The sequence below is a fragment of the Panthera uncia genome, chromosome F2 (genome assembly GCF_023721935.1).
Source record: "Panthera uncia isolate 11264 chromosome F2, Puncia_PCG_1.0, whole genome shotgun sequence".
Classification (NCBI taxonomy): Eukaryota; Metazoa; Chordata; class Mammalia; order Carnivora; family Felidae; genus Panthera; species Panthera uncia.
In genome coordinates, this window is record NC_064812.1 from 65210040 (window position 1) to 65237337 (window position 27298).

The 27298-nt window shown below is 36.1% G+C and overlaps 1 protein-coding gene and 2 non-coding genes across 5 annotated transcripts in view; 1 reads left to right on the top strand and 2 right to left on the bottom strand.

The window, feature by feature from the left end:
• Positions 1-564: 564 nt before the first annotated feature.
• Positions 565-668, bottom strand: LOC125925009 (U6 spliceosomal RNA). Its single transcript, XR_007458663.1, has one exon. It is a non-coding gene; the product is annotated as a U6 spliceosomal RNA (small nuclear RNA).
• A 1211-nt stretch (positions 669-1879) lies between these two features.
• LOC125924988 (small nucleolar RNA SNORD87) lies at positions 1880-1968 on the top strand. The gene has a single exon (XR_007458652.1). It is a non-coding gene; the product is annotated as a small nucleolar RNA SNORD87 (small nucleolar RNA).
• A 721-nt stretch (positions 1969-2689) lies between these two features.
• MCMDC2 (minichromosome maintenance domain containing 2) overlaps positions 2690-27298 on the bottom strand; it is a 39870-nt gene continuing 15261 nt past the window's right edge. For 2 of the 3 annotated variants that reach the window (XM_049633659.1, XM_049633658.1), the window contains 4 exons: positions 25754-25959; positions 22426-22592; positions 21750-21929; positions 14376-14481 (listed from right to left, as the gene is read on the bottom strand). In XM_049633659.1, coding sequence (XP_049489616.1) covers positions 14467-14481; positions 21750-21929; positions 22426-22592; positions 25754-25959 — 568 coding nt within the window. In that variant the 3' untranslated portion in view covers positions 14376-14466. Of the gene's footprint in view, positions 4393-14371; positions 14482-18840; positions 18984-21749; positions 21930-22425; positions 22593-25753; positions 25960-27298 lie in introns of those variants that run through there. The other variant, XM_049633660.1, reaches the window with a different exon arrangement.

Consider the following 27298-nt stretch of genomic DNA (forward strand, 5'->3'; position numbering starts at 1 on the left):
CCATCACCCACCCCCCCCATCAACCCTCAGTTTATTCTCAGTTTTTAAGAGTCTCTTATGCTTTGGCTCTCTTCCACTCTAACCTCTTTTTTTTTTTCCTTCCCCTCCCCCGTGGGTTTCTGTTAAGTTTCTCAGGATCCACATAAGAGTGAAACCATATGGTATCTGTCTTTCTCTGTATGGCTTATTTCACTTAGCAGAACACTCTCCAATTCCATCCATGTTGCTACAAAGGGCCATATTTCATTCTTTCTCATTGTCACATAGTACTCCATCATGTATATAAACCACAATTTCTTTATCCATTCATCAGTTGATGGACATTTAGGCTCTTTCCATAATTTGGCTATTGTTGAGGGTGCTGCTATAAACATTGGGGTACAAGTGCCCTTATGCATCAGTATTCCTGTATCCCTTGGGTAAATTCCTAGCAGTGCTATTGCTGGGTTATAGGGTGGGTCTATTTTTAATTTTTGAGGAACCTCCACACTGTTTTCCAGAGTGGCTGCACCAATTTGCATTCCCACCAACAGTGCAAGAGGGTTCCTTTTTCTCCGCACCCTCAAAAATATGGAACGCTTCACGAATTTGCATGTCATCCTTGCGCAGGGGCCTTGCTAATCTCTGTATCGTTCCAATTTTAGTATATGTGCTGCCGAAGCAGGCACAGCAGTTTTATTACAAATATGTATCACTAAACATTCTTGTAGGATTTACACAAATGAGATTATGCATATAGTTGTCAGTAGTTCCCATGAATCTCATTACACTGAAACTTTCCAAGTTGGTATTATTCATAACTAATAGTTTGTGTTCCTAATATTGACGATGTGAAATTATTTCCAGACTTGAAAATGATAAATTGTTTTGCAAGGTACAACATTTGATGTGTCTTCATAAATCATTTCCAGTAGCTGTCTGGTTCAATGATTTACCCTCCTGGGGTGCTGTAAGAGATGATCTGTGGCCCTGGCCATTCTTTGCACTACCTAAGTGTGCTTTCAGGTGACCTGGGACTTAATTCTACAAGACTGTCCAATAATGATGTCAACATAATGTATCTGCTCTAAAACTACATTAGATTTGCCATTGTGATGCTTTAGTTGGAGGTCTACACACTTGTTTTTATACATCTAACCTTTAACCTGACTCATCTCATCCTTGTCAAGCTCTGAGACAGAAAAGCAATGGCTAGGTACTCATTAGGACCATCATGTCCTAACATCGATACTGCCACAGTAAAGAACATCCTATATATAGCCACAATTTTTCCTATCCATGCTAATAAACCCATTTCCAGCTTGGAAAGATCATTTATAGAACTATTAGGGCCTCAACAGTCAAAAGTACTAATCTGTTCAAGCCATTACAGAGGTTCTAAATTTTGGGGTTATCTGTTTGGACTACCAAAAAAAGTAGAACTAAGCAGAAAGTACTTCATTCCATGAGAGATGTGTTAAATAACAAAATTATTCCAGTATATGGCCTCAAATGTTAGTAGTTTTTATAAAAAGTTAGATGGGAGTCAGGAAGGTTGTAAGTAAAATGTTTATGGCTCTTGATGAGAATGAAAAAGTCTTACTGGACCATTCCTGCATATAAGATGCCAAACAGATGGCAAGTACAAATGAGAATTCACAATGAAATATTTTGATTTCTAGGTGCAACAGAGCCTATGAGTTGAAGATGAATGAACGTTGTGATGTTTTCCAAAAACATCTGAGGATGGCTGTGATAAAACCACTAGGAGCACAACTGCATGTAATGAGGTACCAAAACTTAATGTTAAACACTGTGCTTTGTTATGTATTTATGGTACTGTCTATGAAAAGCAGTACCAAAACCATTTAGTAGGTTTTTGACCTAGATAGGTTTAGTAACTGGCACAATGATGACTTAAATTACTTTTTGCCGTTTACCCAGCTGAGGGTTTCTTTGAAGAAATAATTTGAAGACTGAGATGCCAGTTATGTATATTGTTTATGTGAATTACTCAAGTATAATGCAATTTTTCATTAAAATGGGTTATATGTTCTTTTCATCATGTAGGTAGCTGCAGATGAATGTCCAAGTCCATAACTGTTGTGGTTAAAAATTCTTCATTGCCTCGGTAAGTAATTCTGGCAATCACAGCTAACAATAATTCAAAAGTATCTGAAACTCCAAAGGGTTAGGGCCATATCCTGTTAAAGTTGCCTGTGTGTGTGTTGTCAGAAGTCTGATTTTCCTTTGATTTTGACTATGGGGTGATTTTCATTGTTGGTTTCTGATTTTTTTCCCCAGAGGCATGCAGTTGGAAGGAAAAATGAAGAATTGGTCAAGAAGACATGAATAAATACTTTATTTAACATTGATCACCTCACAATAAGTTATGTAGAGAAATACATGCTTGAATACTTTTAACTGTTGGGCAGTAAAGTCTGCTATCTTTAAAATATATCGAGTGTTTAAACATCTCCAGTTCCATAATCATTAGATTTGTTTTTAGCATACTTTAAGAAAGTATGTTCTTTATCAATAAATAAGTATTTGGAATCTCCTAAACACCTTAACGAATTATCCCTTACAAATAAAGATTTCACCTGTGACCTACATAGTTTAAGTTTTAATCTTATTCTTGGCTTTTGCCTTTGAACAAAAAAAATTGTGATCTTAGTACAAACAATAACATGCCATATTAAGGGAAATAGTGACTGGACAGTCCATTCCAACCAGGGCTTAGAATTTATAGGAATTCTAAAGCTAAATTCTTAACTCTGAAGACTTGAATTTAGCTAAATCTTGCTTTTCCCCTGTTGAGTGCTTTTATTTAGGTTATAACTTCATTATGGCAAGTCTAGAATTCTAGAACTATAATATGTAAATTGTTTTTAAAATCTGGCTTTGCTGACTCCATTTCGGCTCAGGTCATGAAATGGAGCCCAGCCCCATGTCCACACTGAGCATGAAGCCTGCTTGGGATTCTCTCCCACACTCTCAAAAAATACATAAAAGCTTAAAAGACAAAAACAAAAAAACTAGCTTTGCATTCTGAAAAAGTAACACAAGTCTCTGAAACTAGTGAATATTCAGTAAATACTGCTGAATGAGTAGGAATGATTTGTCAAAGGCCTATAGAGAGAGCTGTCAACCTTTATGGTTTAGCTCCATAAAGTGCCAGTTTCTAAAGAATCGGCATGGTAGTATCTTATTTTTTTATAATTATTGGGACACCTGGGTGGCTCAACTGCTTTAAGTGTCCAACTTTGGCTCAGGTCAGGATCTCCTGGTATATTCAGGCCCCATTTGGGCCTTGGAGTCTGCTCCAGATTTTGGGTCTCCTTTCTCTGGCCCTCCCTCACTCACACTGTTCTCTCAAAAACATTTAAAAAAAACATTAAACCTTTGAAAAATGAAAAGGATTTGGGGATTTTACAAGTTAAATATATTTTCTCTTTCCCCGCACACACCTTTTCAGAATAGATCTCTTCCCTCCAAAAATGAAGATGGTTTGCAAATTGGGTTTCTTTGCCTTTTGGTGCCTTTCTTGTAACCAGTTAAGTTCAAGGAGCCAATTCTTACCCCTTGATTTTTTATAAATTACTTTTTTTCATTTAACCTGGCTTTAAAAAATGGAAAGTTTCCAAGCTTTCCCTGAATTCATAATTAGGGATTCCAAAACTATATAATGGACATAAAAAGTAATGAAGTAGGAAATGTCCTTAAATTGGAGGCTTCTGCTTCTATATGTTGCTGTTATTTACTCCATTTGTCAGGTTCACAGGTGCAAGAAAAATGATTTATTTTTAGGTAAATATTCTCATGTAAACTGTTCTTGCCATCTTGTGACAAGTAGAACTACATAAAAGTGACCGTTTTTAAACATTGCTTAGTTTCCAGATTCTTTTTTTGTTTTTTTAATGTTTATTTATTCTTTGAGAGAATGAGCAGAGGAGGGGCAGAGAGGGAGACACAGAATCTGAAGCAAGCTCTGAACTGTCAGCACAGAGCCCAATGCAGGGCTCGAACCCATGAACTGTGAGATCATGACCTGAGCTGAAGTCGGACGCTTAACCAACTGGGCCACCCAGGTCCCCCGACCAGATTTTTAATAATGAGACCTTTTATATTTTTAAGATAGCCTTCTAATGTACTACCATACATAGTATTACCTGAAGCATTACTTCAGAATCACACCTTTCCACTGCTTAAATATGAGTGAAGAAAATGATTTTCCTCAGATTGCCTATTCATCACTAGTGAAAATAGCTGTCCCAGGTCCATACGTGGCAATAAACTGTTGGAGCTGCTGTTGGCATTGATTCAAATAGATATCCCTTTGCTCCAAATATTCTTCATTATACAATTCAAATGGAAATACTGCATTTGGAGCAACACAAAATACAGTGGCCCCTAAGGAAAAAAGTGTAAATGAGAAGTCCTTAAAATGCTAAATGTGAAATCACATTTTCAGCAAAATAGTATGAGTTTGTTTTGTTTTATAGAGTGCAAGCTGGGGAAAGGGGCAGAGGGAGAGAGAATCCCAACCGTGCTCTACACTCTGCACAGAGCCTGCTCTGGGTCTTGAGCCCACAACCCTGGGATCATGACCTGAGCTGAATTACAGAATCAGATGATTGGGGCACCTGTGGGATTCAGTTGGTTAAGCATCTGACTCTTCATCTGGGCTCAGGTCATGATCTCATGGTTTATGGAATTGAGCCCCACGTCAGGCTCTGAGCTGACAGCACTGAGCCTGCTTGGGATTCGCTCTCTGCCCCTCCCCCACTCTCTCAAATAAACAAACTTTAAAAAAGTAGGATGCTCAATCTACTGAGCCACCCAGGCCCCCCCAATAAGAGTTTTTAAATTAAGTTCTGACCTATTTAATAGAATATTTCAATAATCATTTAAAACTGATCTGTTTTTGAGACTCATGAAATAGTTTCAGTATATACACAGACTTACCAGAGCCAAGAAAAAATACTGTGTTTTAAAACATGGAAACTAGAGGGGCACATGGGTGGCTTGGTTTAGTGTCCAGCCTTGGTTCAGGTCGTGATCTCACAGTTCATGAGTTCGAGCCCAGTGTTGGGGTCACTGCTGTCAGTGCAGAGCCCACTTAAAATCCTGTCCCCTCCACCCTCTCTGCCCCTCCCCAGCTCATATTCTCTCTCAAAAATAACATTTTTTTAAGTGTAGAAACTAGAACTTTGTTATCTGTTGACCTAGGCATTAGAGTTTTGAACCTGAATAGTGCTGTGAGGAGGTGGAAGAAGTAGGGAGAGAAGGTATTAGAAGGTAGGGAAACACTTTAATAAAGGTTAAGCGGATGACTGAGGATAAAGACATCATTGTAATCTCAATTATTCAGAACCACTGACAAGAAGACATAAACCTATGGAATTGAATAGCCTGGAAAGAACCCCTCAAATACATGGTTAAATGATTTATGCTTTAAGAGTGCCAAAACCAATGGGGAAAGGACAGTTTCCAATAAATGGTACTGAAAAAACAATACCCGTAAGAAAAATGAAGTTGGTCCCTTATATTATAGACCTAAGCATAAGAACTAAGACAAAAACAAAAAATTGGGGAAATGCTTCATGACACTGGATTTGGCAGTGATTTCTAGAATTTATGTAACACTAGATTTCTAGTGTTATAACACTAAAGCACAGGCAACAAGAGGAAATAGATAAGTTAAACCACATCAAAATAAACTGGTGCGTCAAATACTACAATGAAGAGTGAAAAGGCAACCCATGGAATGGGAGAAAATACTTGCAAATTGTATCTGATACAGGATCTACAACTGAACAAGAAAATAACCCAATTCAAAAATCGGCAAAGGAGAAACGGACATTTCTCCAAAGAAGATAGGCACATGAATGATGGTCAACATCACTAATCACTAGGTAAATGGTGTGAAATACCATCTTACACCCATAAGGATGGCTACTATCAAGCAAATGTTGGCAAGGATATGAAGAAAATGTACCCTTGTGCACTGTTGGTGAGAATGTAAAATGATGCAACCCTTATGGAAAACAGTAGCAGTTTATTCAAAAAATTACCTGATCCAGGGATTTCATTTATGGACATATACCCAAAATAATTTAAAACAAGGTCTCAAAGAGGTAAGTAAGCATATACTTATGTTCATAGCATTATTCACAATAGCCAAAGGTGCAAGCAATCTAAGGTCCATTGTTGGGTGAATGAATACAAAATTGTGTGTGTGTGTGTGTATGTGTGTACACATACATACAATGGAATAGAATATTCAATCTTGAACAAGAAGGAAATTCTAATGCATGCTACCACATCAAAAAACCTTTGGGGACATTATATGAAGTGAAGTGAGCCACAAGATCAACATATGATTAGACTTATATGAGATACATGGAGAAGTCAAATTTATAAAAATAGAAAGAATGGTGGTTGCCAGGGACTGGAGGAAGGAAGGAGAGATTGGGGAGTTATTGTTTAATGGGTACAGAAAAAAATGAAAGGTTTATAGAGATGGATGGTGGCAACAGTGTGAACGTATTTAACACCACTGAACTATACACTTAAAAGTCGTTAAGATGGTAAATGTTACATATATTTTACCACAACTTAAAAAAAACTTTTTGACTACCACTTTAGGAGTTAAGCTCTTAAATTCTGTTTCATTGTTGATTCATTGAATGAGTACATACATGTGACTGGCCAGGAGTACAGTTGCTAGCCAAGCAGACAGTGCCTACCTTCCTAGAGCCGTCTGTCATCAGTATGCACTTAACATAGTCTCAGACTGCCGTGACTGCTCCCTTTACCATTCCCTTTATCTTACCTGAATCCTTACTGTTCCTTGAGAACACTGCTTTCCCTGTGGCTCTCTAAAGTGAAGCTGCTTTTTCTCAAAACACCACTCATACCTTAGTAACACAAGACAGAGACAGTGACTAACTTGCTGCCCCTATGCTGCTACCAGACCATTCTTGTCCCTGCTTTCCTCTTAATAAAAATCTCTCCGCTGATGCCCAGTGCCATTTGGGCTTACTACTCTTTCTCTTCCTTGGTGAAGTCAACCAGTTCTCAGCACATGGCTCACAATATTCCTCTATTCCCTAATACCTGCCATTCAGTGATTTCCATGTGAATGACCCTCTGAACTCCAGACCTCTCTGGAATTTTTCCTCTACCTCCACCACACATAGGAAAATCACAGGAAACTGACATTACCAAAAACTTACTTCAAAACCATTAGTTCAAATCCCCCTTCCCTCTTACACTTCCAGCTTCTATCCCAAGACCTCCAAATGGCTTCCTTCAATTCACTTCCTTCTTTTAACCTATTTAAGAATCTATCCCAAGCCAGTGTCCCCACTCCCTTACCCCTCTGCAACACTCTATCACAGTCACCTATCAAAACCTCAACTCTGCATGAACCCAACAATTTACTTTATGCCTGCACTCAGGCTGTTAGGCAGAAAATCACATAATTGGCATCTCTTGGTTTCACTTTAAATGAATCACAGAAACTTCAAATGGATGCCCACTGACTGCCAGACAACCCTGCTGAGTCTAAGACAAATGTTCTTCTGCCTCCTGCTCCCATGACTATGATATTCCATTCTTCTCTCCTCAAACCTTTTGCTTTTAGCTGATGACCTTGTGTAGAGTGTATGATCAAATGGATACAGACCTGATTCTGTATCCATTTGTCTTCCCTCCTATATAATGAAGTGACTTCTTTCATTAGAGACCAATATTTTCACATGTGCTCTGGATCCCATCCCCTCTCACCTTTTTAAGGATTTTATTCCTTTGATCTTCCCCTAATTCTGTAAAATCTAATCTTAAACTGTCTTGTTTCTATAACTACACTTGATTTTCTTACTACATTGTAGCTGCAGCTTCTCATTCTCCTCTGTTTGTTCCCCCTCCTCAACCCCATTTCTAAATATTGGAATTCTTCAAGGGCAGTCCTGGAGTTCTCTGTATACTCTCAATCTAGGTAATTTCAGGTAATTTCATCCATTCCATGGCTATGAGTACCATCTTTGGGCTGATGGTTCCCAAATTAAATTTCTAAATTAGAACCCTCACCTAACTCCAGATTCTTGTATCAATCTAAAGGTATCTCTGTAGGATGTCTCAAACATATCTATCTATAATTTGGTTTTTCTCCCAACCCTTTGTTCCCAGTTGTGGTAAATGGCATCATGGTCCACTCAGTTGCTCAAGGCAGAAAATTGGGAGTTTTCTTTAATTCTTCCCTATGCCCTCTGCCCCAACTTCTAAATCTAGTTCATGAGCACAACCTATTGTTTTTTGCATCCCAGAAAAATGTCCCTGAGTAGAGATCAATTTCTTGCTATGTTTTTTTCTTCTTTTTTTTCTTGTTTCCAATTTCCTGCTATAACTGAAATAACACTTAAGGAGCTCTTTTTTTTTTTTTTGCATTTATTTATTTTTGAGAGAGAGAGAGAGAGACAGAGCATGAGCAAGGGAGGGGCAAAGAGAAAGGGAGACAGAATCTAAAGCAGGCTCCAGGCTCTGAGCTGTCAACACAGTGCCCCACGTGGGGCTGGAACCCACAAACTGAGATCATGACCTGAGCTGAAGTCAGATGCTTAACTGACTGAGCCACCCAGGTGCTCCAACATTTAAGGATCTCTTAACATTGTTTTGTTTAAGACTTAAAAATCAAGATACCTAACTGAAATTCATTATGAAAACAAAAAATAACTAAAGGAAAAAAAATCTTCATTTAGTTTTATATTCCTCAACAGATGCTTTCTTAAATACTTCACGAAAGTCTTGACAAAATAGTTACCAAGTGAAAATAGCCATATTCTACCATAGGGGTCCTTAATAATAAATAGTATAGTTTCTAAATTCAAAGACACAAATTTTTGTCTTCTTATTGAAATCTATATTTTAATTTTGATAGCATGTCATAATAAAATTGGCAGAATTTTTTTGTTATGGTACATAAAAAAATGTGTGTTAGATTTTATCAAGTATGCTTTTAAATACAAATAATAAGAATGTAAAAGATATGGGCGCCTAGCAGCCTCAGTCGGTAGAGTATGTGATTCTTGATCTCTGGGTGTAAGTTTGAGCCCCATATTGGGTGTAGAGATAACTTTAAAAAATAAAACCTGATTATTTTTTAAAAATAAAATCTGGTGGGAATGCAAGCTGGTGCAGCCACTCTGGGAAACAGTATGGAGGTTCCTCAAAAAACTAAAAATAGAACTACCCTACGACACAGCAATTGTACTACTAAGCATTTATCCACAGGATACAGGTGTGCTGTTTTGAAAGGACACATGCACCCCCATGTTTATAGCAGTACTATCAACAATAGCCAAAGGATGGAAAGGGTCCAAATGTCCATCGATGGATGAATGGATAAAGAAGGTATGGTGTGTATATATACACACACACACACACACACACACACACACACACACACACAATGGAGTATTACTCGGCAATCAAAAAGAATAAAACCTTGCCATTTCCAACTATGTGGATGGAACTGGAGGGTATTATGCTAAGTGAAATTAGAGAAAGACAAAAATCATATGACTTCACTCATATGAGGACTTTTTTTTTTTTTAATTTTTTTTTTTCAACGTTTTTTATTTATTTTTGGGACAGAGAGAGACAGAGCATGAACGGGGGAGGGGCAGAGAGAGAGGGAGACACAGAATCGGAAACAGGCTCCAGGCTCCGAGCCATCAGCCCAGAGCCCGACGCGGGGCTCGAACTCACGGACCGTGAGATCGTGACCTGGCTGAAGTCGGACGCTTAACCGACTGCGCCACCCAGGCGCCCCCATATGAGGACTTTAAGAGCAAAACAGATGAACATAAGGGAAGGGAAACAAAAATAATATAAAAACAGGGAGAGGGACAAAACAGAAGAGACTCATAAATATGGGGAACAAACTAAGGATTACTGGAGGGGTTGTAGGAGGGGGGATGGGCTACATGGGTAAGGAGCATTAAGGAATCTACTCCTGAAATCATTGTTTTACTGTATGCTAATTTGGATATAAATTTTAAAAAATAAAAAATAAAATTAAAAAAAAATCTGGGGTGCCTGCGTGGCTCAGTCAGTGTCCAACTTTGGCTCAGGTCATGATCTCTTGGTTCATGAATTCAAGCTCCACAACAGGCTCTCTCCTGTCAGCAGGGAGCTTGCTTCAGATCTTCTGTCCCCTCTCTGCCCCTCCCCACCCATCAAAAATAAATAAACATTTAAAAAAATAAAAAATAAAAACAATAAAATCTCTAAAAAAGGAAGCCTGTAAAAGATAAAGCCAATTAAAAATAAAAATATTTTTGTATCCTTCCTGTTATTTAGTATTGGTTGGGAATCAATGTCTTTCTCTTTTGGTGCATAAAACTAACATGGGATGGTAACTAACTTTTTCTGGGGGTAATGAACCTATAAGACATACTTCATAAAACTTACCATTCATCTCTCTAAGCAAAAAAGGTGTCAAGCACATACATGTAAATATTTTCATATAATTTAGAGATTCACAAGTCCCGAGAACTCTAAGTATCCATGAATCCCAGGTTAATAATGTTTGATTTTGACAATTATAGAACAAAGTTCTAATGTTCTAATGAGTTTTTGTGAACTGTTATTACTGTATAAATTGAATTTAAGGCAAATTTAAGCACTGAATATATACACCCAAAAAAGTCAGTGTTAATACATCCTTTAAGTCCCAAGGTTGGAGCCAGAGTTTGGCTTCAAGGATTGTAATATCTTATGAAAATTAATGTCTGATCCAATTCGGCAAGAGCTTTGTGAGAATAACTCTGTTTACTCTTACTTTAGGAGCCCTTTTATGTTTTTATTAGCAAAACCATAATAAGCTCAAATTCATTTAAACAATTAAATGCTATAGTCATAGTATTATAGCTAGCAATTCAGGAAGGCAGTGATACAAAATGAACACATTTTCTTTGTCTCTGTGCTTAACTGCATTGAGGGGGACTGCTTGACAATTGAATGCTGCTTGTTATTTTATTTTTTTTATGTTTATTTATTTATTTTGAGAAAGAGAGAGAGAGAGAACATGAGGGGAAGGGGAAGAAAGAGAGGGAGAGAGAGAATCCCAAGCAGGCTCAATGCTGTCAGTGTAGAGCCCCATGGCAGGGCTTCATTTCACCAACTGTGAGATTATGACCTAAGCCAAAATCAAGAGTTGGATGATTAACTGACTGAGCCACCCAGGTGTTCCTGTTGCATGTTATTGTAGAAGGAAGATAAATTTATGGGGTACCTGGTGGCTCAGTTGGTTAAGCATCCGACTTTGGCTCAGGTCATGATCTCATGGTTCATGGGTTTGAGCCCTGCATTGGGCTCTGTGCTGACAGCTTAGAGCCTGGAGCCTGCTTCAAATTCTGTGTCTCTCTCGCTCTCTGCTCCTCCCCCACTTGCATTCTGTCTCTCTCTCTCTCAAAAATAAATAAACATTAAAAAAATGTTTAAGTAAAAGAAAGATAAATTTAGAATCACTTCATGTTGTATTTAATACATGTTTTATCAGAACTCTATAAGCAAAGCAAAAGTTTCAGAATCCAAGCAATCATGCATAACAAGGAACGTGTTATATTACCTATAAACAATTAGTAAGTATTCAAATTGAAACAGGCCTTACCTGACAAAAATTTATTATTCTAGGGCACCAGGGTGGCTCACTTGGCTCAGTGGGTGCTAGATTTTGGCCCAGGTTATGATCTCAAGGTTTGTGGGATTGGGTCCCGCATCAGGCTGTGTGCTGACAGTGTACAGCCTGCTTGGGATTCTCTCTCTGCCCCTTCCTCATTCATGCCTGGGCTCACTCTCTCTCCTCTCAAAAATAAATAAATAAATAAACTTTAAAAAATTTACTAATTTTTAAAATAATAATTAATATATACATAATATTTTAGCAATCCCTATCAAAATAACACCAGCATTCTTCACAGAGCTAGAACAAATAATCCTAAAATGTGTATGGAACCAGAAAGACCCTGAATTGCCTAAGCAATCCTGAAAAAGAAAACCAAAGCTGGAGGCATCACAACTGTGGACTTCAAGCTGTATTACAAAGCTGCAATCAACAAGACCATATGCTAATGGCACAAAAACAGACATATAAATCTATGGAACAGAATAGAGAACCCAGAAATGGACCCACAAACATATGGCCAACTAATGTTTGATAAAGCAGGAAAGAATATCCAATGGAATAAAGACTGTCTCTTCCACAAATGGTGTTAGGAAAGCTGGACTGTGACATGCAGAAGAATAAACCTGGACCACTTTCTTACACCACACACAAAGACAAACTCAAAATGGATGAAAGTCATAAATGTAAGACAGGAAGCCATCAAAATCCTCGAGGAGAAAGCAGGCAAAAATGTCTTTGACCTCGGCCGCAGCAACTTTTTACTTGACATGTCTCCGGAGGCAAGGGAAACAAAAGCAAAAATGAGCTACTGGGACCTCATCAAGATAAAAAGCTTCTGCACTGCAAAGGAAATAATCAGCAAAACTAAAAGGCAACCAACGGAATGGGAGAAGATATTTGCAAATGACATATCAGATAAAGGGTTAGTATCCAAAATCTATAAAGAACTTCTCAAACTCTACACCCAAAAAACAAATAATCCAGTGAAGAAATGGGCAAAAGACATGAATAGACACTTTTCCAAAGAAGACATCCAGATGGCTAACAGACACATGAAAAAATGCTCAACATCACTCCTTATCAAGGAAATACAAATCAAAACTACAATGAGATACCACCTCACACCTGTCAGAATGGCTAACATTAACAACTCAGGCAATGACAGATGTTGGCAAGGATGTGGAGAAAGGGGAACTCTTTACACTGTTGGTGGGAATGCAAACTGGTGCAGCCACTCTGGAAAACACTATGAAGTTCCACAAAAAACTAAAAATAGAACTACCCTACAACCTAGCGATTGCACTACTAGGTATTTATCCAAAGGATACAGGTGTGCTGTTTAAAAGGGGCACATGAGCCGCTCTGGAAAGCAGTGTGGAGGTTCCTCAGAAAATTAAAAATAGACCTACCCTATAACCCAGCAATAGCACTGCTAGGAATTTACCCAAGGGATACAGGAGTACTGATGCATAGGGGCACTTGTACCCCAATGTTTATAGCAGCACTCTCAACAATAGCCAAATTACGGAAAGAGCCTAAATGTCCATCAACTGATGAATGGATAAAGAAATTGTGGTTTATATACACAATGGAATACTACGTGGCAATGAGAAAAAATGAAATATGGCCTTTTGTAGCAACGTGGATGGAACTGGAGAGTGTGATGCTAAGTGAAATAAGCCATACAGAGAAAGAAAGATACCATACGGTTTCACTCTTATGTGGATCCTGAGAAACTTAACAGAAACCCATGGGGGAGGGGAAGGAAAAAAAAAAAAAAAAGAGGTTAGAGTGGGAGAGAGCCAAAGCATAAGAGACTGTTAAAAACTGAGAACAAACTGAGGGTTGATGGGGGGTGGGAGGGAGAGGAGGGTGGGGGATGGGTATTGAGGAGGGCACTTTTTGGGATGAGCACTGGGTGTTGTATGGAAACCAATTTGACAATAAATTTCATATATTGGAAAAAAATTAAAAATAAATAAAATAATAAAAGGGGCACATGCACCCCATTGTATATAGCAACAATATTATTTATAGTTATCAACAATAGCCAAAGCATGGAAAGAGCCCAAATGTCCATTGACTGATGAATGGATAAAGATGTGGTATATATATACACATACATACAATGGAATATTACTAGGCAGTCAAAAAGAATGAAATCTTGCCAGTTGCAACAACATGGATGGAACTAGAGTGTATTATGCTAAGTGAAATGTAAGTCAGAGAAAGACAAATATATGATTTCATTCATATGTGGAATTTAAGATCCAAAACAGATGAACATAAGGGAAGGGGAGCAAAAATAATATAAAAACAGAGAGGGAGACAAAGAGACATTAAGAGATTCCTAAATACAGAGAACAAACTGAGGGTTTCTGGCAGGGTGTTGAGTAGGGAGCTGGGCTAAATGCACAAGGGGCATTAAGGAGGACATTTTTGGGATGAGCACTGGGTGTTATATGTAAGTGATGAGTCACTAAATTCTATTCCTAAAATCATTATTACACTATATGTTAACTAATTTGGATTTAAATTTAAAAAAATAAAAATTAAAAAATTAAAAAATTAAATATCTATAACATTTTATTTTATAAATACTATAAAATTTATAAAATTTTATAGATATTTTAACAGTCTAAGAATATTTAAATATAATTATTTATAGTGATCATTAACAAATTAATAATAGATTACCATATTTCAGTGTGAGAGATGTTTCAAACAATAAGGCTGCAATTAGTACATCTTCTTTAAGCACTTTATTCCTTAAGTTCAGTCGAGCATGCGCTTCAGCTAGGGAAACTCTGAAAAAGAAAATTGATGCTAATCAAATATGTTGATATTATAAAGATAAAATATATTTTGGCAGGAATAAACCAAGTTATATGTGTATACAAGCCATGCCTTAAAGATCAGCATATTTTTACTTTAAAAAAAATGTTAGTTTCTTTTCAAATCATTTTTTTCCTACCAACTTCAATAAACTATGCCAGAACAAGCAAGTATCTTGACTTATTATCAGACTTCATATCTGCTCTGGCTTATCTTCATTTTTATGATTCTACACACCCTTCCTCAATATACAGTTAGGAAAACTAACTCTTACAGTCACCTTTGGTGTTTTCTTCCATTTCTTCATCTATGTGAAGTCCTCACAGAATCTTGAAATTTTAGTTTTGAAAGAGACCTTCAAGTTCAATCTCCAATCAGATAATTAAATTTTCTCCACAATATCCCAGGCTACTTATTGTCCAGTCTCTTTCGAACATTTCCTATGGTTCACTGGGAATACATTCCTTTATCTTTTATTTTTAAACTAACCTTTGATTACCTAAAAAATCTCCCTCAGGGGCAACTACATGGCTCAGTTAGGTAAACATCCAACTCTTGATTTCAGCTCAGGTCATGATCTCATGGTTTGGGAGTTCGAGCCCCACATAGGGCTCTGCACTGACAGCATGGAGCCTGCTTGGGATTCTCTCTCTCCTTCTGTCTCTCTGCCACTCCCTAGCTTTCTCTCCCTCTCAAAAATAAATAAACATTTAAAATTGAAACAAAAATCTCTTTCAAGCTCTCATTAGGCATATGTAATGTACTTGAATGACTGCTGAACTTGGAAATCAGAAAACCTGGTCTCAGTCTCTAGACTTTACTAGCTGTGTGACTTCATATAAATCATTCACTTCCTGAAAATTTTTTGAATCTCAGGTATAAAATGGGGACAATAATAACTTACAGTTATTACGATTTCAGATAAAGCATTTGAAAATTTTGGGACTCACCCACAAAGAATATATAAATTTAAGCTGAAATTGGTTTCACTGACATTTATACCCACTGGTTCTGTCTTATGTGATTATAAAAAAAGCTTAATACTTCTTAAATATGACATCTCTTCAAATATTCAAAGACAACTTTTCTAGTTGTCCTATGTTTTCTTTTCTCTAAAATAAAATATTCCTAGCTCCTTTAATATGTCATAAGACATGGGGCACCTGGGTGGCTCAGTCATTTAAGTGTCTGAGTTTTAGTTTCGGCTCAGGTCATGATCTCATGGTTTGTGGGTTCGAGCCCCGTGTCAGGCTCTGCACTGACAGTGTACAGCTTGCTTGGGATTCTCTGTCTTCCTTTCTCTCTGACCCTTCCCATGTCATCCTGTCTCTGTCTCTCTCAAAATAAATAAAATTTTTAAAAAGGTAAAAAAAATGTCATAAGACAATTTTCAGGCCTTTCAACATTCTGACCACTCTCCTCATGACCAGATTTGGTTAATTTTTTTTTTTTTCAGGGGCACCTGGTGGCTCAGTCAGTTAAGCATCCAACTTTGGCTCAGGTCATGATCTCACAGTCTGTGGATTCAAGCCCCACATCAGACTCAGTGTTGACAGCTCAGAGCCTGGAAACTGCTTCGGATTCTGTGTCTCCCTCTCTCTGCCCCTGCCCCACTCTTGCTCTGTCTCTCTTTCTCAAAAATAAGTAAACATTTTTAAAAAATGTTTTTAAACATATTCTTTTTCAGTATAGTATTACGATGTGAGTGTGATTTAACCAGCAATGTAGAGGTGAAGCAGAACTAGCATTTTTTTCCCTCTTGATACTATGTTCTACTAACACAACCTGAATTCACAGTATTCTTAATAGCCATATTACATTGTTTACTCATATTAAGTAGAAAAAGAATAAAACCTCAAGTCTTTTTCATTATAAGCCATCAACCTTTTCTTATCCATTCATACTCAGACCAAGATCATCATTTGAGTCCTTGGAAATTACTCCAGAGTTGTTTATTTTCAGATTTGGCTATTATGTTCCTTATATCCTCACCTAAGCTCCTTCTAAAATGTCGACCACAACAGAATATGTATAAAGCCTTTCAGGGAAGAGAAGAGAGTATTGTCCAGCTCTACTTCTCTAGAAGAGCAAGGATAGTGTTATTAGGTACCTGTCTATAGAGGTAGGAGAAAAATTTAAGGTTTATGACTCTTATGAGTTCATTTACTTTGCTATTTCATAAACCTCACCTATACCCCTATACCTTCCAATTTCCACCATGGGAAGTAGATTTATCATATTAAAATTAACTCTGCTTTATATTTGGATTAATATAGTCAAATGTTAACTGAGGTTATATAAGTTTAAATAAATATCTTTTTGCTACAGAGAAAAAATATGAGAAAATAGGATTTCCGAGGCCTCAAGTATTGACTCTTTGAGTATTGATTTGAGTAACTTTTTTTAAGGTAAGCTCCACACTCAACTAAAACCCAATGTGGGCTTGAACTCATGACCGAGATCAAGAGTTGCATGCTTTACTGACTGAGCACCCCTGATGCGAGTATTTTAAATGTTACTTCAGAAAATGGAAAATATCACAAAATTCCATTTACTATTTTAAAATATCACAGTTGTTTTCTACTTTCTCTTCAGCACTTTTTTTTCAGTTCTATGAAGACAAATATAGAGTTGGAAAAGTTAACTAAACATATTTATCTCTTGTGGACCTATATCTGACATTTCCTTCCAGTCCTTCACTTACCTTATTTTATATTATAGTTATAGCATGTTATTTATGTATTTAATGGATTATTTTACTCCTGGTCCTAGTTTCTAACCTGTTTAAGATTATACATTAGTTTGTATCAAATGAAATATCAAGAGGGGACTGCTTAAATTATGGTACAGCCACATCAAAGCACACTGTAAAGCAGCTATTAAAACAGAATAAGGTAATTCCTTATGTTCTGATAGTATTATAATAGGTAAACCATACATAATTCCATTTGTGCAAAAGGAAAATATATCCATATGAATATATAGATATTTATATTTAGATCTTCCTCAACTTAGGAAATATCATAAGTCAAAAATACATTTAATATACCTAACCTACCAAACATAGCTTATCCTAGCCTGCCTTAAACATGCTGAGAACACTTACATCAGCCTTCAAAGCTGATTTTATAATAAAGTGTTGGCTATCTCACATAATTTATTGAATACTGCAATGAAAGTAAAGCACGGAATGGCTGCATGGATACAGCATGGTTATCAGTTTTACCCTTTTAATCTCATGGCTGACTACGAGCTGCAGCCTGCTGTCACTGCCCAGTAAGAGAGTATTGTACTGCATATTGCTAACCCAGGAAAAGATCAAAATTCAAACTTCGAAGTATGATTTCTACTGAATGTGTATCATTTTCACATCATTATTAAGTCGAAAAATCGTAAGTTGAACCATCCTAAGTCAGTAAACTGTCTCTCTCTATAATATGTTTAACATATTCATTGACAAATATATAACATATTCAAATAAAATATGTATTTAACATACATCATAAATTTAAATTACACATTTGTACACGTTAGTATTTAGATGGATAATTTTGGGGGGCGCCTATGTGGCTCAGTCAGTTAAGTGTCTGACTCTTGGTTTCGGCTCAGGTCATGATCTCTGGGTTCATGAGATCAAGCCCCGTGTTGGACTCTATGCTGACAGTGCAGAGCCTGCTTGGGATTCTCTGTCTCTCTCTGCTTCTCTCCCACTAGTGTGTTCTCTCCCTCTCTTTCTCTCTCGAAATAAATAAATAAACATTAAAAGAAATAAATGGATAATTTTTGGAAGAATACATAAAAACTGTTAACAGTGACAATCTCTCTAGAGAGTAGGACAGCAATGGGTAGAGTTAGCTGGACACCTTATTTATTACTTTAGACTTTTCTTTTATGGTGTCTATACTTTACTTTTATAATAAAAATTAGCTTTAAAAAACTTTAAGGAACAATAATAGATGTGTCTATTAAAGTATTTTAAAAGTACACAGAATAATATACTTAAAAAGAATTTTTTCTAGGCTCAACTAAAAAATACCTAGAGAGTAAAAAAGCCACGTTAAAAAAAAAATCAATCATTTGTATTTCAAATCAGTGCACTTTACTCAGACACATCTCATACAGAGGTTCAAATAAAAAATAACTTAGTGAAAACATGTATTGGAGGTTCAAATGATGCAACAATTGTTAAGTCACCTTAAATTCTTTTGAAACAAGATAAATGAGATATCAACCAACTAGCAATTCAAGAAACAAGTGAAACATAAATAAGTTAATTAAACACATCACTTAAAAGTCAATACTGGCTTTAAAGTTTTATGTTGAATACCTACAAATATTTTAATGCAGATGCTGACAGTTTTGATCCACTTATAGAATCTGTTCTGATTCTGCGACTTGCTAGATAATAGCCATGGATCATTCTTTCTGCCTCCAAACTGAATTCTACATTCAAATTCTTTGCAAAAGCCAGCAGCTAAATTAAAAATGTGAAAAATTTAAGAAATTCAAACTTTGTTATAGAATCTATATTACAAAAATCCAAAGTTTGCATACTTTATTTACATCAAAGTTCATTAAATATCTGAGGCTGTCCCAAAGTCATTGAACACTTTAAATCATAGTCTTATACTTGTAAATATTATTACAGTTTAGCCAGAATAATCTCTTCCTCCCTCTTAGTGCAGAAATGTTCTGTGCAATGTACTTGAATGACTATCAAGTCTTTGCTTCCAGTGGAAAAAAGGCTCACTCACCTCCTTTCTGTGGGAGAGAGGCTTCCCTCAACAGCTCATTTCCCTTTGAATAGCTTTAATTCTTTGACAATTTATTTCCTTATAACTTTCTCTCATGGGCCCTAGAGCTACTTGTTCTCCTTTTCCTTCCTTTTAAACACAAGTGATCACTAGCAATATGGAAGGCACTGTGTTAACTACTATGAAGGTAGGCCTTGGAGATTCCAATAAGCCTTCAACATAATGATTAGCACTATTTTTTCTGAACTTCCTGCTTTTATTCTTTCTGAGTGATTCTCAGTCCCTTAAATCCTTAATTCAGGGACATCATTTCCAGACTTTTCAACATCCTGGTTGTTTTCTGCTTTTTTCAACTCAGAATCAAAAGGAAAATTTAATCGTAATAAGGTTGCTATTAACTATATTATATTTTAAATATAACTTTTTAAAGGATCTGTATATATCTTCTCTTCTTTATTCTCCTTACACTCCACAGTTGCCTCCAGACCTTCACAATTGGAAATTAATACCATTAATAATATCAGTAGCCATCTCTAGGTTCTACCATATGGAGTCACAGTAATGTGCCACCTATCTCTGTCCTCAGGAAAGGACTTGCCCCAGCTACTGGAAGTGCTGTCAGCATTGGTCTTCAGTTGTCAACTTCTTCAGGGAATGCCTCAGGACAGTCTATATCAAATGACTGACTGCAGCGGAAGTGGGGGCGGGTATTGTAAAAAAGTCCCTCTGTTTCTATCCAAAGCAGGACAATTCTGGTGGGTCTCTTTTAAGTCCAGAGATCATTGTGGGGCTATCTTTGGGCCTGCATCGGCAGCTTGACTACCTCCTCTGCCCAATCCTGCTCCTCTTCCCTTCCACAGGTATTGATAGAAGAGCTAGAGGAGCACTCCCTAATAAACAATGGCACACTAAACTCTCAGTCAGCCTCTTGGAGAGCCCAGGCAGTGACACACTCCATCCAATCTGTTTTGTGTAATGGACAGATTTATCTTCTGGAGAAATCATTTTCGGTGTTTCACAAGCCTAGTAAAGTCCAACTGTTCTCTATAGTCCGATGAATCAGCTATAAAATCTTTGGCTGGAGCTTCAAGGCTTATTGTAAATTTGCCAAATTTTAATCCCAATGACTCTACAATAAAATTTTTGCTCCAGTCAGTTATGTCTTCTCATGGTTTTCCATGTGTATTCATTTCTACTTTTATATCTTTGCTCCTACTTTTAATTCTGTCTAGAATGCCCATCCTTCCTGTCATTTAAATCATACCTTTCCTTAAGGACTAAAGTCTCACCTCCTTGAAGTCTTCCCAATTCTTGCATTCTACTTGATACCTTCCTTCCTGAATTCCTAAAGTACTTATAGTTAGCACCACCCAGCTTAGCACTTAAATTGTCCCTTAATGGTTTCATATATTTTGTTTATATCTCAATTAAATGATAAACTATTTAAAGAAGAAACTTTATTTTTTTGTGAGAATATAAAAGAGCGAAATAGGTTAATATATATAAAATATTCAGTAAATACCTAATTAATAAATTCCAAGGGTTTGTTGTTGTTGTTTTTCAGGGAAAAACTGGGCAAAAATTTCTCTGGGTCATTAATATAGGTAGATATAGATATAGATATAGATATAGATATAGATATAGATATAGATATATAGTACCCTAATTCCTAGAGACTACTACTTTTTTCTTATATACTAAAACAAACAAAAAGAGCTACTTTATCATAAATATTGTTCTTTTTCTATTCTACATCAATAAACAATGTTCATAATTCGGTTTTAAGTTCACCTCACTTTTCAACCTTTTACCCATGCAATCTGCCTACAAAGAAGGCAGGTATGAACAAAATTGTTAATGACTCATAGATTCCCACTCCCAATATTCCCTGCCTTTTATCTATCCTATCCAGATACTTTAGTGTGGATAGATTTCTGAATAGTTAATATTAAAAGGGCTTCACTTGTAAATACTTGTATACCTTTAATAGCTGTAAAAATCATTACTGAATTTACATCATCTACTCTCAGGTTCTCTGAACATGCTGCATATTTCCCTGTCAGGACATTGAAATGGGTTAGTGAGTCATGACAGGTATTCTCTAAAGTCAGAGCTCTGAAGGCATTTACATAAAGTAAATCCTTGTGAATAGTCTGTAAAATGTAAATAACTGTATACCTATACAGCCTCTCATCATAATTTTCTATAGAAATATTCTATTTGTTTTCTTTTTATTGAGAAGTTTTAAAGCCATGTGGATAGTGGTGCAAATAATTAACATTTTAATATTTATGTCTTTACACAGTTTTTAATTTAATTATAATCCTTAATATTTTCTATGCAATGTCCTTAAAATATTTAAAAGCTGAAAGGGACTTGGAATAAAATAATTCTAAATAAATAAAATTGGATGCTGAAAGTGAGTTCTATTTAAATTGAGAAACCTTAGCACATGTATTCTTGGTAATCATCTCTTCTACCTCTACCTTTTCAAAATCTTCAGTTGTGAACTTCTTAGAAGCTACATAAAGGAGCTCTTCAGGATCGATGGCTTTCTTTAAAGTGTGTTGCACAGTAGAAATAAGTGGGTAGGAAGAAGATGATTCATTGCAGTTAATCAATAATCCAAACGCTTCTACAAGATTAGCTGGAATCAAACTGCAATCCTACATCAAATGAAAATGTAAAAGGCAAACATGAAACTCTGGCATTTCCACAAACACTTTAGATAATTATAAATTAAATACTGTTTATAATTATTTATATTATTAATATATGTATATTATAATAATATGTTATATACCTATTATTTTTACTTCATTATTTGACATTATTAATTATTATTTAAAGTGTTTCCTGAATAGCATGGGAACTTACTATGACCAATTTTTAATGCTCTTTATTAATTTCTTACACATTATTCACTAAAGCCTACTCTACTGCCTATTCAAATAATAATTTCTAGTAAACAGACACCTGCTTTGCATGACTAAAAAAAATGAAAATTTTCAGACAATTGCACTGTTATTTAGTTCTAGTACCTGATTAAGGATAGAAATGGGTTAATAACAAAACATTAAGAACAACAAAAACATTAAGATTAAAATCTGTGATTAAATTCCATAAACAACATTCTAAAAATAAAAAATACATATACCTTACCATCCGACCAATGAGAGTGTTGGTTTTCTGCATATTTCTCCTTGAAGATGAATCCATATCAACAAAAGACCAAAAACTGCACTGAACTGGAAAAGTCATTTGTTGATTAATATCATCCCCAAACTTCTTTCCTGGGATGTATACTGTGATGCTTCTGCTTTCCACAACTAAGTAAAAAGACATTGCCCATTTGTTATTTAAGTTTATTTTGGTCTATATGTCTATAAATAACTAACAAATATTATTTTTAATAAGAAATACTATTATATAGAATTTTACTGTCTAAATGTGGGACAGTAAAGACACAAGTAAATTTGGTTGTTTTATAAGATATGGCTTAATTGGAGGATCTAATAAAAAGAATAAGGCAAGAGGGGTGCCTCAGTCGGTTAAGCATTTGGCTCTTGATTTTGGCTCAGGTCATACATGATCTCATGGTTCGTGTGTTTGAGCCCCATGGTCGGGCTCTGTACTGGCAGTGCAAAACCTGCTTGGGATTCTCTGTCTTTCTCTCTCTCTGCCTCTCTCCTGCTTGCTCTCTATCTCTCTCTCTCAAAATAAATAAGTAAATATTTATTAGACTTTAAAAAAAAAAAAACAAGGCAAGAAAAATATTTGAAAGTTTATGTGTCCCATGACTTGATGAGAACAGCAGTCCAAAGCATGTAGCTAGAATTATGGTCAGTGTCTGGGTAGTATAGGCAGAGGGTTAAGACACTGGTTATATTAGTGCAGGCTTATAAGGGGGGCTGAAATTAAGCAATATTCTTTTATGTGGAAAAAAAAGGATATCTGTATGAGAGTGAAAGAGAATAAGATTGATAGAGAATATAAACTACAATGACTAGGGGAAAATATATCTCAAATTCAACATGCTAAAAACCAAATTCATCATTTTTCCTTCTCAAATGGCTCTGTGTGCATTATTTGTAATTAGAGGAATCACTATCCAACTACTTAAAACCCAAACAAACAAACAAAAATCTAGAAACAACATAGTTTCCTTTTTATCTTTCCTTCATCCCTTATAACCATTAAGCCTATGGATTCAATCCTAGGATTCCATATTCCAAATATTTCTCAAATTAAACTTCTCTTTATTCATGATAAGAGAGTCTTTTCTTTATATTTATCTTTCTCTTGGGTCATAAGGTAAATACATATTTAATTCTATAGAAACTGCCAGAGCAGTTTTCAAAATGGTTGCACTATGTTATACTTTCACATACAGTATATAAGAATTCCAGTTTTTCCATATCCTTGGTAACATCTGCTTTCAGTCTTTTTAATTTTTGCCATTCTAGTAGCCAGGGCCAGTTACTTAATTTTTTTTTTTAATGTTTTATTATCCAAAGTTGAGATAGAGGGAGAAAGAGCATGAGCAGGGGAGAGGCTGAGAGAGAGGGAGACACAGAATCTGAAGCAGGCTCCAGGCTCTGAGCTGTCAGCACAGAGCCTGAAGCAGGGCTTGAACTCACAAACCATGAGATCATGCCCTGGGCTGAAATCGGACACTTAACTGACTGAGCCACCCAGGCACCCCCAGGGCCAGTTACTTAATATGTGGGGCCTAGTGTAAACTAAAAATCTGGGCTCCTTAATCAAAAGCAGGGGAAAAGATGCTATTAAGAGTACTAATATAAAAAGCTTTTTCCTTTAAAAATATTTTATTACTTATGAAATGTAATAGGACTGATGTGGAGAATTTAGAACCCTTATGCCTTACTTGTAAGAATATAAAATTGCACAGCCACTGTGGAAAACAGTTTGGTGATTTCTCATAAAGCTACACATAGAATTACCTTATGACCCAGCAATTCCACTTTTAAGTATACACCCAAGAGGTGAAAGTAGGGACTCAAACAGATACTTGGTCTCATGTTCACAGCAACATTATTCACAATAGCCAAAAGGCAGAAACAACCTAAGTTTCTCTCAACTAATGAATGAATTTTTTTAAAAAGTGGTATATACATAAAATGGGATATGATTCAGCAATAAGAAGAAGAGAGATTCTTAAATAGACAAATTCATAAAGACAGAAAGTAGAACAGAGGTCACCAATGGCTGGAGGTACAGGGGAATAGGGTTATTGTTCAATGGGTACAGAGTTTCTGTTAGGGATTATGAAAAATTCTGGAAATGGATAGTGGTATTAATTACATAACATTGTGAATGTACCTAATGCCACTGAATTGTACACTTAAAAATGGTTAAAATGGTAAATTTTATGTTATGTGTATTTCACCATAGAGGGGAACTCCTTCAACTTGAAAAAGAACATCTACAAAAAACCTACAGCTAACTTCATATTTAATGGTAACAAAACTCAAAGCTTTCCTGCTAAGATCAGAAACAAGTCAAGGATGTCTCCTTTCACCACTGTTTTTCAGCATAAGAGTTGAAGTCCTAATTAATACACTAAGACAAGACAAGAAAAGAAATCTGGCCCAATACAAATTCACATGTTAGCACAACTGAGAGAAAAATTAAAACAGTGCATTTTCATATTAAATTCCTTTCTTTATTAATACAGGTAAAATGAGAAGTGCCATTTAATATAATTTCTCAGTTCCTAAAATGTGTACAATATGATCTTAACTGTTAAGTAATTCCTTGACACTGATGAGACTATAAGTTAAACAGGTGATGGAATGCAAGCTGGTACAGCCCCTCTGGAAAACAGTATGTGGAGGTTTCTCAAAAAACTAAAAATAGAACTACCATACGACCCAGCAATTGCACTACTAGGTATTTATCCAAGGGATACAGGTATGCTGTTTCAAAGGGACACATGCACCCCAATGTTTATAGCAGCACTATGAACAATAGCCAAAGGATGGAAAGAGCCCAAATATCCATGGATGGATGAATGGATAAAGAAGATATGGTATATATACTCGGCAATCAAAAAGAATGAAATTTTGCCATTTGCAACTATGTGGATGGAACTGGATGGTGTTATGCTAAGTGAAATTAGTCAGAGAAAGACAAAAATCATATGACTTCACTCATATGAGGACTTTAAGAGACAAAACAGATGAATGTAAGGGAAGGGAAACAAAAATAATATAAAAACAGGGAGGGGGACAAAACATAAGAGACTCATAAATATGGAGAACAAACAGAGGGTTACTGGAGGGGTTTTGGGAGGGGGGGGGATGGGCTAAATGGGTAAGGGATTAAGGAATCTACTCCTGAAATCATTGTTGCACTATATGCTAACTAATTTGGAAGTAAATTAAAAAAAAAAAAAAGGCCAATTCATCAACAAAATTTTTTTAAAAAGTTAAACAGGTGAAAATTAATTCGAGAAAATATTGTTTACCTGATTGAAGCTGTTCTAGTTTATCTTTTTTGTGTGAAGCCAAGTCTCCTATAAAGCAGATACCACCTTTAGCTAGCAAAGCACTGCCAGCTTGAATGCTAACTGCTCCAGTTCCATACTTATTCCTGGATAGAGTAGGAAAAATTTCAGTAGAGACTGGATGACGTATGCCACGAGGCACAAGTTTTATACTAAAATTCAAAAGCCTAGGAAAAAATAAATTATTCGTTACTATCATTTACTATTTGATTTTCAGAAGTCATAATGTATAACAGCTACACAATTAAATTTGATTCAGTGTTTAGTAAGGAACTTTTTCTTTTTTTAAAGACTTTACTTCTAAGTAATCTTTACACCCAACATGGGACTTGAACTCACAACCCCGAGATCAAGAGCTGCATGCTCTACCAACTAAGCCAGCCAGGTACCCCACCCCTAGTGAACACTTTTGTTAGGGATAAAACCACTTTTGAGACTTGGTCCTTAATTTGGAAAGCTCACAGCCTAGCAAAGGAGACATAAAAAACTAAAACACAATGTGATAAGTACTAAAATAATATCATGAGAGCATCCATATCAGAATATTATTTCTTTCAGGAAGGAAGTTAGAGAAAGGTACAAAGAGATGACATTTGATCTGGGCCTTCCTCTTTACGGATTGCTTTCTCTTGTTTATTCAGAATGTTTGCATTTAGGCTTGCCAATAGCCCATCACGACTATTCCTGCTGCCTATATATCATGGTAACTCTTGATACATCTTCTTGTTTTCTAATTTCTTTGCCAATTGCCTGAGCCTCTTAATTTCTCAAATTTAAATTCTAAGAAAGGATGATGATTATTTTAAGCTTAGCTTTCAAATCTGATGCCACAGAAATCATAGCTCATTGGTGAAATCAACTATGATGAATAGACACAGACATATAGTACAAAAGGGTGAAGCAGTATTCCTTAAATGTGGACAGGTTATGTGGGGAAATGGGTTCTACTTACATAAATGGGTTAGAAAAAAGCTTAGGGCAGAAAGCTGTCACCATGAGGCAAAAAGCATCCAAAGTTAGCTATCGAGATACTGTAACTAGTAACTTGTTATATCACCTGCAGGAAATTACTTTCCATCTGGTACCAATGTACTTTAATCACAAACTCCACTTGCCCCCCCAGACCCTTTGCTTCTTACACACACAAGTTAATGATTACTGTCTGATTGTTTTCTCCACGTTCATCACATGTGTAAGATCTTGTTTTCTTCACATTCCTCATATGGGTAATATCTTGTGAGCTCAATAAATACAGAGATAAAACCCCTATTTGGGGCTCTTGTCTCCTCCTGGACATTAGCCTCCCTCATATTCAATTTTGCATCCGCTCTCTTGCTGGACAAGAGAGAACTCCAGACTCATAGTCCGCAACAAAGTTGATATAAAGTTTCTAGTGTATATGCCATTCCAAGGAACTGGATGTTGGTTTGTAAAATGGGGGAATGAGATTTAGAAAGAAACTTTTGCAAGCCTGTAGAGCAGTGTTTTTCAACCTTAGCTTACATT